Source organism: Mixophyes fleayi, chromosome 3, assembly GCF_038048845.1.
Source record: "Mixophyes fleayi isolate aMixFle1 chromosome 3, aMixFle1.hap1, whole genome shotgun sequence".
Taxonomy (NCBI): domain Eukaryota; kingdom Metazoa; phylum Chordata; class Amphibia; order Anura; family Limnodynastidae; genus Mixophyes; species Mixophyes fleayi.
The window spans coordinates 104,469,781-104,482,884 of NC_134404.1; the positions used below are offsets into that span (position 1 = coordinate 104,469,781).

The 13,104-nt window shown below is 40.7% G+C and overlaps 1 protein-coding gene across 1 annotated transcript in view; it reads right to left on the reverse strand.

The window, feature by feature from the left end:
• Window positions 1–8,044: 8,044 nt before the first annotated feature.
• Window positions 8,045–13,104, reverse strand: part of LOC142142734 (transient receptor potential cation channel subfamily V member 5-like) — a 40,205-nt gene continuing 35,145 nt past the window's right edge. Inside the window, exons 10-13 of the mRNA XM_075200570.1 lie at window positions 12,362–12,428; window positions 10,747–11,012; window positions 9,735–9,844; window positions 8,045–8,962 (exon numbers count right to left, since the gene is read on the reverse strand). Coding sequence (XP_075056671.1) covers window positions 8,812–8,962; window positions 9,735–9,844; window positions 10,747–11,012; window positions 12,362–12,428 — 594 coding nt within the window. The 3' untranslated portion in view covers window positions 8,045–8,811. The remainder of the gene's footprint in view (window positions 8,963–9,734; window positions 9,845–10,746; window positions 11,013–12,361; window positions 12,429–13,104) is intronic.

Genomic DNA, 13,104 nt, shown 5'->3' on the forward strand with positions numbered 1-13,104 from the left:
CAAAAGTCTGTGAATCAATTAAAACCAAGTTTGCTACAGAGAGTTTCTGTCCATTTAGGATCCTCCACCCCCAGTCAGGTTTCTCTGTCTGGTTTAAATGAGGGGCTGAGGAAGGTGCTTGTCTGCATTGCTTTTCATATTAAGCAAATCCACTGTTTGACATTAATGTATAACAAGAATTGTGTATTACTGATTAATATACATGAAACAGCTGGAGGGTTTATAATTAACTTAATGTCCACAATGCTCTCTTTTATTCCTCTTCTCCAGGTTATCATATTAGTTGTTTATGTATTAAGAAAATGGCAAAACTTATTTCCATCAAGTTTAATCTTTCATCTTCCAAAAAATGTCTTAGTGGCAATCGGACCAGTCCCTGGATCAGCATACTATCGTGTGTTTATTAATGCTAGTTGCCCTGTACATGATGTTTTGGTAGGCAAGGTCTAATCCTTTCTTCCGGTGTCTGCCCCTTCCAGTTCTTGTGGGAGTGCATTACACAATGTCACAACAGCTACAGTAAGGAACCCCTTTATAGCTGTGGATTAAGGGGTCTGTTTATCGTTACAACCCCGATTGCGGGATAAGCCTGATGCAACCATAAAAAATATTCTTATGAGTATTTATAAAAAAAAATATGACTGAGCAGTACTAGCCTGTAGTGCTAAGAGCTAATTTACTACTTTGCCAGGGACACGCCTTCATGCAAGCAGGGCTGTAACTAGGACTGTGCGGTAGGTGCAGCCACCCAGGGCACAATGCTGAAGGGGGGCACAGTTTATGAATATTTTAGGTTCATTTGGTTAAAACTGAGGGCTAGGTGGGCGGCATTTTTCTTTCTCACCCCAGGCACTAAAATTGTAAGTTAAGGCTCTGCATGGAAGTGAAACTAAAAGGCTGGATCTGTGCTTTTATTACACTAATATAGAAACAATTAAATATAGTTTAAATTTAGCTTTATTCTAAGAATATTTTTTTTTTTTTAAATGCTTATGTTTTGTTAATGCCAACCTGGTATACTTATTAAAATTTTAAGAAACAGAAAAGAAGAAAGAGGAACTAGCTTGGAACGTGGTACACAGCTTAACTTTTATTAATACTTAATACTAATAATACATATTTTTTTAATTAAAAACAGCAAAATATGTAATAAAGTGAATAGTGAATTTAAAATCGCTCCTCTTCATTTTGGATGCAAAAATAGTTATTGTACTGTATCACTCGTATTTTAAGAAATTGTTTAAAACCTTTAATAATTACTATAAAGTAAATGGAAGTATCCCTATTGTAGTAAGCCCATTTTCTTGAAATATATAGGTTACCCCAATTAAAGTTCTCGGTAATAGGTGTTAATAAGTAGTGTCTCCCGAAATCATTTACAAGGATTATAACTCATTAACAATATACGGTTCCCTGTGAAATGAAGTGTGTTTTGTTAATGGCTCAAATAATACTTGCTCAGCTGGATTTTAAACACTAAGCTGATGATTCCTTTTGGTTGGCAAAACTGGGACATAAAATTAAATCCACTAGGGTCACAATTATATTAAAAATGTGCCAAAGAGACAAATAGTCAGTAAATCATTGACACACATGCTCACATGATTTGGAATTGAAATGTGTGGGCATTCAGTCATTAAAAATTGACTTATGCGGTAGGGGCTGCAAATTAATTTTCCTTAAAAGGGTGGAATACTATATGTATAACTTGAACACTACAGTGGAGATTTACTAAAGTGTGGTTTTGCCAAACCACATGTTTTCTTTGGTGCTTTGATGTGGAAACAGATGCAAAAATATTTAAGCTCCAGTGAGCTACATAATAGTTGTGCAGCTAATTAAGCAGTTTCTTATCAGTGATTGGCTGAGTAATGTCAGAGACTGCTCCAGATTGGCTTACTTAATACTTAGTAGCCGGCTCACTGGAGCTCAATTCATTTATACTAAGTAGGCTGAGCTTGGGAATGTAAGGGAGGGGTTTTCTTTCTTCATTAATGTTTATGTTACAAAAGTGACCCTGTCAGTGTAGCTCTATGTCAGGCTGGGCACAGTACACACCTCGCCAGGACTCCACATAGCCAAACCACAAAGCAAAATTAGTTGTTTCACATGGGATGAGTTTGTAAATTGCATACAAAATCACCCCTTTGTAAATCTCTCCCCCTAGGTATCCTCATGGATTTAATAATATGTTTAATTCTATACTTTTTTAAGTCTCTTTGAATGTCTTAATTACTATAGGCATGTTATGTATGTGTCTTATTTAGCCTCTTATTATGTTGATGTTTAGACATACCTTTTATGTATAGGATATAATGATCATCCCGGGAGAGCACATCCGAGGCTGTCCTGGTGATGATTTCACTTACCTTTATAGTCCCATTGTCTGTCTATCCTCTCTGGTCACACACTTGCTATAGTGACCCAGAGGGGAGAGCAGGTAAGCTGTGGTGAGAGGTTTGAAGATCCCTCTACTGCAATGCTCTCCCCATAGGTTTTAATGGCTAAAATCTCAGATTTTTGGAACTTGTTCAATCACACAAAAACCGCAGTCCCCGTAGAAACCTAGAGGGACAGGTTTTATGTATGAAGTCCATGGGGCCCCAGCAGATATCTGAGATATCTGCTGCAATCCTTTAGTTATAAATAACCTTGAAACTTTATTTTGTGGCTATCCCCCAAAACTGCTGTTTTCAGGGGATTATAGGTTAAAAGCTCTTAGTTAAATCGGCCCCTTCGTGCAAAACATATAGAAACCCAGTGGAATGCACTTGTCACTTCCGGTTCAAGATGCTATTGGAGTTCCCAACTATTGGGATGGTAAGATAACATTCTGCTGGCACAGCATCTGGCATATTGGCTCTGAACGGTGGTAGTCAGCATATCGACAACACTTGATGATAATGATTCTGAAGGGTTCCTTACCGATGATCACCAATGACGATTACTGTTGAAAACGACTTGAACCAATCACGAACAAGTAATAAGCCGGCTCCCCTTCATGACGTCACTCACCATGCCGACGGGATTATCGCTGCTGTTAATGGTGTAATGTAAGTATGCGCCTATGTACAATGTAGAAGGCTTTGTAAACTACATTGTACATAGGCGCATACTAACATTACCCGAATAAGAACAGCGATAATCCCATCAGCATGGTGAATGACATCATGAAGGGGAACCGGCTTATTACTTGTTCGTGATTGGCTCCAGTCGCTTTCAACAGTAGTTTTCGGTGATCGTCGGTAAGGAGCCCTTTGGAATCATCATGTTGTCGTAGGTTTTGTTGTGGTATTCGGCATCGATATGCCGTACCCCACCCAGCTCTGCATGCTATTGCATATAGTCCATGATGTAAAAATATATTTAGATCCTTCCCCATTATAGAGTTACTTAGTAATGTTCCACCTAAAGTGAAAGCTGTATGCATATCTTAGCTCCCAAATGCATAACCATACATTTATCCACATTGAACCTCCCATGTTGCTGTCCAATCCTTCGATTTATCTGTGTTCCATTGTAAGCATAAGACATCTTGTACAGAATCTATTACACACTTGCAATCGCCGATAAATTACTATTAATTCCAAAATCTACACTGTTTATAAACATTTCTTTAATAGTTCATTGCATTATTTAAACGATATCACTGCCAGCATTAGTGAAATGTATCTCACTGTTTTACATTGAAGGAAAGCATTGTAAAACTTGCCAACATAAAACTTTCTAGAGGTATAAGAAATGTGTGCCAATGATATACAACCACAATGACTATGGTATGTATTTCAGTGAAATGCAGGCATTTTCAAGACAGGCAATTTTCTGCTACTAAAAGTAATAGTATTTTCTAATATATGTAACCGTGCTGGCTGTGTAGTTATTTAAGAAAAGCACAAGCATCTATGAGACAGGCGATTTTCTGTCTCTAAAAGGAAAAGGTGGTCCTCGTTTACAGCATACACTCGATGTGCTCAACGTTACAGCCACACCTTTCAATAAATAAAACCTTTCTATTTCTCTGGTATAGCATCACGCCTTAAATAAATCATAACATAACTAAGGGAGAACTGTGGTTCTCTTTAGTACATGTAGCACTTTTGTGTGTTTGAAGTTTTATTTTACATTGGGCAAAGTGCACTTAGATATGCGCTTCTCCGTTGAAGTGCAACTGGAGGCAACAAAATGCGCCTCATTAAAAGTATAGAATGAGACCCAATCCCTGCTAGCAAAAATCTTCCTTTTGCTGAGCGTGAATTTCTCTCCGCACAGCAAAGAATGCCCCAATAAATGTGCTCTCCGCACAGCAAGGAGTGCCCCTATAGATGTGCTCTCCGCACAGCAAGGAATGCCCCATAGATGTGCTCTCCGCACAGCAGGGAATGCCCCTATAGATGTGCTCTCCGCACAGCGAGGAATGCCCCATAGATGTGCTCTCTGCACAGCGAGGAATGCCCCATAGATGTGCTCTACGCACAGCGAGGAATGCCCCATAGATGTGCTCTCAGCACAGCAAGGAATGCCCCATAGATGTGCTCTCCACACAGCGAGGAATGCCCCATAGATGTGATCTACACACAGCGAGGAATGCCCCATAGATGTGCTCTCCGCACAGCGAGGAATGCCCCATAGATGTGCTCTCCGCACAGCAAGGAATGCCCCATAGATGTGCTCTTTGCACAGTGAGGAATGCCCCATGGATGTGCTCTACGCACAGCGAGGAATGCCCCATAGATGTGCTCTCCACACAGTGAGGAATGCCCCATAGATGAGCTCTCCACACAGCGAGGAATGCCCCATAGATGTGATCTACACACAGCAAGGAATGAACCATAGATGTGCTCTCAGCACAGCGAGGAATGCCCCATAGATGTGCTCTCCGCACAGCAAGGAAAGCCCCATAGATGTGCTCTCTGCACAGTGAGGAATGCCCCATAGATGTGCTCTCTGCACAGTGAGGAATGCCCCATAGATGTGCTCTCCGCACAGCGAGGAATGCCCCATAGATGTGCTATCCACACAGCGAGGAATGCCCCATAGATGAGCTCTCCACACAGCGAGGAATGCCCCATAGATGTGATCTACACACAGCAAGGAATGCCCCATAGATGTGTTCTCCATACAGCAGGGAATGCCCCATAGATGTGCTCTCCGCACACCGAGGAATGCCCCATAGATGTGCTTTCCACACAGCGAGGAATGCCCCATAGATGTGCTCTCTGCACAGCGAGGAATGCCGTATAGATGTGCTCTCTGCACACCGAGGAATGCCCCATAGATGTGCTCTCTGCACAGCGAGGAATGCCCCATAGATGTGCTCTCCACACAGCGAGGAATGCCCCATAGATGTGATCTACACACAGCAAGGAATGCCCAATAGATGTGCTCTCTGTATAGCGAGGAATGCCCCATAGAAGTGCTCTCTGCACAGCGAGGAATGCCGTATAGATGTGCTCTCTGCACAGTGAGGAATGCCCCATAGATGTGATCTACACACAGCAAGGAATGCCCCATAGATGTGCTCTCCACACAGCAAGGAATGCCCCATAGATGTGCTCTCCAGACAGCGAGGAATACCCCATAGATGTACTCTCCACACAGCAAGGAATGTCCTTATAGATGTGCTCTCTGCACAGTGAGGAATGCCCCATAGATGTGCTCTCCACACAGCGAGGAATGCCCCATAGATGTGATCTACACACAGCAAGGAATGCCCCATAGATGTGGTCTCTGTATAGCGAGGAATGCCCCATATATGTGCTCTCCGCACAGCAGGGAATGCCCCATAGATGTGGTCTCTGTATAGCGAGGAATGCCCCATAGATGTGCTCTCCGCACAGCAGGGAATGCCCCATAGATGTGCTCTCCGCACACCGAGGAATGCCCCATAGATGTGCTCTCTGCACAGCGAGGAATGTCCCATAGATGTGCTCTCTGCACAGCGAGGAATGTCCCATAGATGTGATCTCCACACAGCGAGGAATGTCCCATAGATGTGATCTCCGCACAGTGAGGAATGCCCCTATAGATGTGCTCTCCGCACAGCGAGGAATGCCCCATAGATGTGCTCTCCGTACAGCAGGGAATGCCCCATAGATGTGGTCTCTGTATAGCGAGGAATGCCCCATAGATGTGCTCTCCGCACAGCAGGGAATGCCCCATAGATGTGGTCTCTGTATAGCGAGGAATGCCCCATAGATGTGCTCTCCGCACAGCAGGGAATGCCACATAGATGTGCTCTCCGCACACTGAGGAATGCCTCATAGATGTGCTCTCTGCACAGCGAGGAATGTCCCATAGATGTGCTCTCTGCACAGCGAGGAATGTCCCATAGATGTGATCTCCACACAGCGAGGAATGTCCCATAGATGTGATCTCCGCACAGTGAGGAATGCCCCTATAGATGTGCTCTCCGTACAGCGAGGAATGCCCCATAGATGTGCTCTCCGTACAGCAGGGAATGCCCCATAGATGTGCTCTCCGTACAGCAGGGAATGCCCCATAGATGTGCTCTCTGCACACCGAGGAATGCCCCATAGATGTGCTCTCTGCACAGCGAGGAATGCCCCATAGATGTGCTCTCCACACAGCGAGGAATGCCCCATAGATGTGATCTACACACAGCAAGGAATGCCCAATAGATGTGCTCTCTGTATAGCGAGGAATGCCCCATAGAAGTGCTCTCTGCACAGCAGGGAATGCCCCATAGATGTGCTCTCCGCACACCGAGGAATGCCCCATAGATGTGCTCTCTGCACACCGAGGAATGCCCCATAGATGTGCTCTCTGCACAGCGAGGAATGCCCCATAGATGTGCTCTCCACACAGCGAGGAATGCCCCATAGATGTGATCTACACACAGCAAGGAATGCCCCATAGATGTGCTCTCTGTATAGCGAGGAATGCCCCATAGAAGTGCTCTCTGCACAGCAGGGAATGCCCCATAGATGTGCTCTCCGCACACCGAGGAATGCCCCATAGATGTGCTCTCTGCACAGCGAGGAATGTCCCATAGATGTGCTCTCTGCACAGCGAGGAATGTCCCATAGATGTGATCTCCACACAGCAGGGAATGCCCCTATAGATGTGCTCTCCGCACAGTGAGGAATGCCCCATAGATGTGCTCTCCGCACAGCGAGGGATGTCCTTATAAATGTGTTCTCCGGACAGTGAGAAATATCACTATAAATGTGCTCACCAAAAAGTGAGGAATATTATATATTTATTTTTTTTTAAATTATTTGTTGCATAACTATATTATATATATATTCATTTTAATATCCCTGCAAAAATAAACTCCTCTGTATATGTATGTATAAATGCTTCTATATAACAGTCCTGCCCCAGTAACATTAATGGGCGTCTCTCTCTCCATGGTAATAGAATCTTGAAGATAACATATGCGCCTACTCTCTGGAATGCCTTTTATGATGAGAAGGTAAAGTGCTCCTTTCAAAAAAAGCAAGATGTAATCTCATAAACTAACACATTTAAGAGTTTCAGCTAGTAAAGTGAGTTAAAACAAGTACAGACTATGGCATGGATGAAGGGCAAAAATGGGTGGATATGTCATTTCTGACAAAATCGATATACATTTCTAAATGAAGCAGCTAGCAGTCCCCTGCTTGCTCTGTGCCACTGAATGACTCTTGTTGATTAATTCTCTCCAGAGCTTAAGTCTCATTTCTCCATTCAGCACTGACTTCAGCCTGCAAATGAGTTACAAGAGCATCCCAACACTGAGTACATTGCTGTAATCTAGCCTTGAGGTGATTAATGTATGTGCCACAGCAAACAGCTCATACATTGGCAGGGCACTGCCGATGAAGAACTTCAGCACCATAAAACCTATTCCTAAGTGCTGAAGACACCTGGGACATTTTGGTTACTACAAATAAAACAGTTCTTGGTTCTTTCAGCACTGTTACTTTGTATCATCTTACTGATAAGTAAAACTAAGACATTGCACAAACATTGTGATTCATTTATTAAAGTTGAAAAAGTAGGGTGCACGCTCATATACAGGTGACCTCCATCACTAGACATATTCTCAAACTGACGCTTTGAAAATATTTTTTCAGATATTTGGTGCATGACTGATAAAAACGTCCCCTTGAAGTACTGCATGCTGTCATGTTTGCTTCACCTGCTTATTTCACTTGAGCTATTTTTTTTTCTCCAAAAGCACAGCTTCTGTGACCCTCATTTATGCAATGTCTAACTCATGGCAGTGCTGCCTTTATTTCATGTGTTTACAAGTTTCCATTTTCAGTTTCTATTATCTATTGCTCTATAGATTATATAAAACCTGTCCCATTAAAATGAGTGGCCATGGTCCGATTACTGTGTATAATAACCCTGCATCATATAGATTATAAGCTTGTGAGCAGGGCCCTCTTGCACCTCTGGCTGCCTGTTTTATTACTCTGTTTGTTCCCAATTGTAAAGCTCTGTGGAGTATGCTGATGCTGTATGAATAAACAATAATAATAATAATCATCCAAAATTAAGTTTGTTTTTATCTTGCGTATAAAAATAAGCATGTTTGCAATTTGGAAAGCGTGTCCTATTTACCCGTAATACACCCATCATGTTGCAGTTGAGACCATATTATTCTCCTGATCACTCCTAACCCAGCAAAATTGCAGTAAAATAGGCGAATACAGGCATAAGATAATATGGAGAAGTGTTACAGAATCTTATGTCTACCTTAAACACCATCATGTACACAGGGTGTTAATATATATCTGTAGAGAAAATAACATGAACGGTTGTCTCATTGGTTGGTAAGTTAACTCTTTGTAGGTCACTTGTTTACAATACAGTCACTTCTGAGGTGTCGCTCATACTGATAATCAAAGAAATATTTCTTCTGATCTTGTCCCAACAGAGCATGGACTTTTTGTACAGCGCTATTGGGGGTTTTAATTTTTCAGTCATATCTTCATTCAATATTTCTTCAACCCTAAAGAAAACCCACAATAAATTATACATGCATAATAAAAAGCATAACAATGATAATGTTATTTGCCATTTGTCTGCAACTCTGTTGGTAGGTTAATAACTAGCAATCCACAACTTATTAATATAGAAAGTAGAGCAGACCTTCTACAGAGTATTATCTATAAATTTTTCCCTGGAGCAAGCCTGCATAGGACTTTGCTTGCCATCTGCGGCACTTCATTGTTGTAATAGACTCATAGGGGCAAATTAATTTAAGCATGAGGATCTGTAGGAATATTAAGGAACTTAGGGCACTGTAATATGTTTTATGTACCATAATACCGAAAAATGCTCCAACGGGACCTCTTGATTAATTAAAACTGCCCCATTGATTTTAACATAGGAAATAGGGGGTCACGAAAATTCAGATAAGTGAGAGAGAGCAAGGGGGTAACTTTTTAAAAGTGGAATTAGCCTTTAATAAAGAAAGGAATGCCAATGTTGGGAAAGATAGGGGCCATTGTGATATGTATGTTTTAGTGGACTTTAAGTATGCTGTTCCAATTTACGGAACTATTCCTTTATCTAGAATACCCCAACTCCATACATTGATATTATTTATATTGAATTGCAGGAGCGCCAATCATAGTTTCAAATTCATCTGTAAAATCCTGCATCCATAGCGGAAGAAACTGTAAAAATGACAGTAGTAAAATCAATCTTTTCAGGTGCTTTTACCATCTGTACTCTCGGTATTACAATACAATATAATGCCTGAAATAAAAATTGCTCACCCAATATACCATTTTTTATCATCTAAGCCCAAGGCACTCCCAGGGATTCCAGTCCGAACTTTCAGGAATCTTGGGGCATGACGTTCTAGCAGAAGGATGGTGGCAGCAACCTAAGATGTAGTTTCATGGGAACAGAAATAACTTTGTTTATATCCTTTACCGATTCAAAAGTCTCAACTTTCAATTTCCATACTAAGATACAAGTTTGCACTGTGTTATATATTTAAAATGACTAATCTCCAAGTAATGAATGGGAGCGACAAACAGATCCAGGAATGAAGAAGGGGTGAAGAGTCAAAATGTCAACATTAAACACCAGCAAAAGGTTCTTTCACCAGTTTTTGATATTTATTATAACGCAAATCAGAGACTTCTATGGCCCTAACCCCACTACCGGAGCTTACCACTATCCTCATAGATGTCTATAGGGACAGCAGCACTAATCAACCTATTAAGCTTTTCACAACAAAGTAACGCATTACTAGTCTTTCACAATGGAATCCAGCGGTAACCTCTCAGGCTTCGCTGGATCTCTCATTTTTCCTCCATATGCTGTCAGAGTTAGGCTGCTGTTAAATAGCAAAAATACTTTGCAGAGTATTGGTGTCTTTGCCGGGGCTCCCTGGCATGGTAAATGACAGTGGTGTTTCATTATACATCACTGCTATTTGCAGCAATACATATTGATTGTCACAACAGACCCCCTAGTTATAAGTAATTTACTTTACTATATGGTTTGTTTATTTAGTATTTGTTACTTTGTTCTATATATTTGTCTGCTATGGTAGTCTTAAGCTCCATTATTTTTCCTTATATTTACATTGTCTTATGTGATGCAATATTACATTATTTTAATTAGTCATATACAAACAATTATGTTAGCCGCATTAATTGACAGTATCACACGGTTCTTTCATTTTAGTGGTTTTGGCCAAAGATTATTTGTTAATATAACAATTGCCAGATCTCTGAAGATTATTATAGCAGATTTTAAAGAACCAATTATAAATACCTGTATTTTCCATAATTCTTCCTTCTCTTGTGCTATTCGCCAATAGGTATCTTCCATCATTGCAATGAGCATGTTTAGCAGTAGAAGGTAGACAAACACCATATATACAGAATATGCAACATGTATTAAAGGGAACGATGTAGCTGTAGGAAGCTGCAAATTGGTCAGTCCCATCATCATTTCAATGGCAGAATACAACATCTTGGGAAAGTCATTGAGATAGGGGTTATTTTCGGGTTCCAGTGTTTGGTACATTACATAAAATGCTGTGGAGGTAACAATATTGTAATAAGTCAATGGACATTCTTTTGCAAAATTTCAAATTGTATCATATTATAGAAATAACCATTATTCAACCCCCCAGCCCCTACTGTACAACCTCCTATGAAGCGCAAGTAGAAGTAAAGCAAAGATTTCAGAAGACAGCTTACATTGATGTCTGTTTCAGGAATAACATTATTCGTATTTATTTGTATAGCACCAAAATGTCTTGCAAAGCTTTAAAATTGGGAAGAAAGAGCGCAATAAAATGAGACTGGGTATTACAGACAGAGAGGTAAGAGGGCCTGGTTACAAGCTTATAAATGACAGTAAAGCAGAGCCTGCTACAATTGCTGTATATTGTGCACATACAGTATAAGATAGGTATGAGCAATCTCCAACTCGCTGTGCATCATGGGAAAGGTACAGTTGTTTAATGAGACTTGGATAAGCCCAACCCACCATACAAATCAAAACATATTTTTAAAAATAGCAATTTATTGCACAACTACATTATTTTATCTTGTGCGCAGATGTGTGGTTGGTTGTACAGAAATTTACCTGGTGGGGTGCATAAACTGATGTGTAAACTAATTTGTATAAACTTTGATGTAGAAAGTAGTCTTTGAAAGCAACATTGAATTACACTATTGTGATTTAAATGTTGTCCATTTAATTCAAAAATAATTTTCTGTAGTTGGGATAAGTAATTGATCATTCTTAAATTATGTTATGAAAACTATATTTTAGCTGTATTTTAGCCAAAATATACTAGCGTTAAGCAGGTAATGCAATCTAGCAAGTTCTATAAGTAAAAGTGGTGCAGTGATGTATGATTTCATAGGCAAACTGAGGGGGGATTTCCTAGTGCCTGGAAACCCCCCTCCAAGCCTGGGGCACTGCATAAATGAGGTAGCTGGACCCTGCCCCCGCTTCACACGGCTCTGCTCAAAAAAGGGAGAGCTGCGTGCACCTAACAGTAGTGCACGCAGCATTGCCCATGTATATTATGGGTATAGGGAGAGTTGGAGAGCAGCCAAGTACTGTCTAAAATTTTAGCCACGAGCCCATGCATGCTGGTCATGCCCACTGGCGGTGTGGTGTGGAAACACCCCTTGGCAAATCCTGCATTTGCCCCTGGATTTATCTCCACAGTTTGTGCCTTCTTCTCACACTTAGTTACATGTAGCCCTTACATGCAGATCTGTAACCGCCGGAAACATACAATGGTCAATTAGAGGTATTTTCATTCTGAACTGGATATTTAATACAATTTGACTTTTCTCTACAAGTTTTATAAAAGTGATGTAGTAAAACTTTTAGAGATATTTGTATGAAACAAATCATTGCTTACCAGAGCTAAAGCCGATAATAATGATGAATACTAAGCAGAACCAGCATAGAAGATCGGTAAAGATTATCTGCAGGAGGGAAAATGTAAGATGAAATGTTAATTTCTATCATTGAAAGTCTGATGAATGGCACATCTATAATAAGAACAATTTTAGTTTTTAGGTTAAATAAGATCCTCATTATTTTCATATATATATGTAATATATATAATATATATTTATATATATATATATATATATATATATATATATATATATATATATATATACATATATACACACACACACACATACATACACATATACATACACACAAACACTGATCATCCAAAATATTGCAACGGCCTGTCTAATATTGTGTAGGTCAATGCAGCACTGGCCCATCGAGGCATGGACTTCACAACACCTATGAAGGTGTCCTGTAGTAACTGGCACCAATATGTTAGCAGCAGATCCTTTAAATCCTGTAAGTTGCGAGGTGGGGCCTCTATGACCCTGACTTGTTTTTCAAGCACGTCCCACAGATGCTCGATCAGATTGAGATCTGGGGAATTTGGAGGCCAAGTCATCACCTTGAACTTTCTGTTATGCTCCTCAAACCATTCCTGGACAATTTTTGCAGTGTGGCAGGGTGCATTATTCTGCTGAAATAGGCCACTGTCATCAAGGAATACCATTGCCATAAAGGGGTGCACTTGGCCTGCAACAATGCTTTAGGTAGGTCTGGTATGTGTCAAAGTAACAT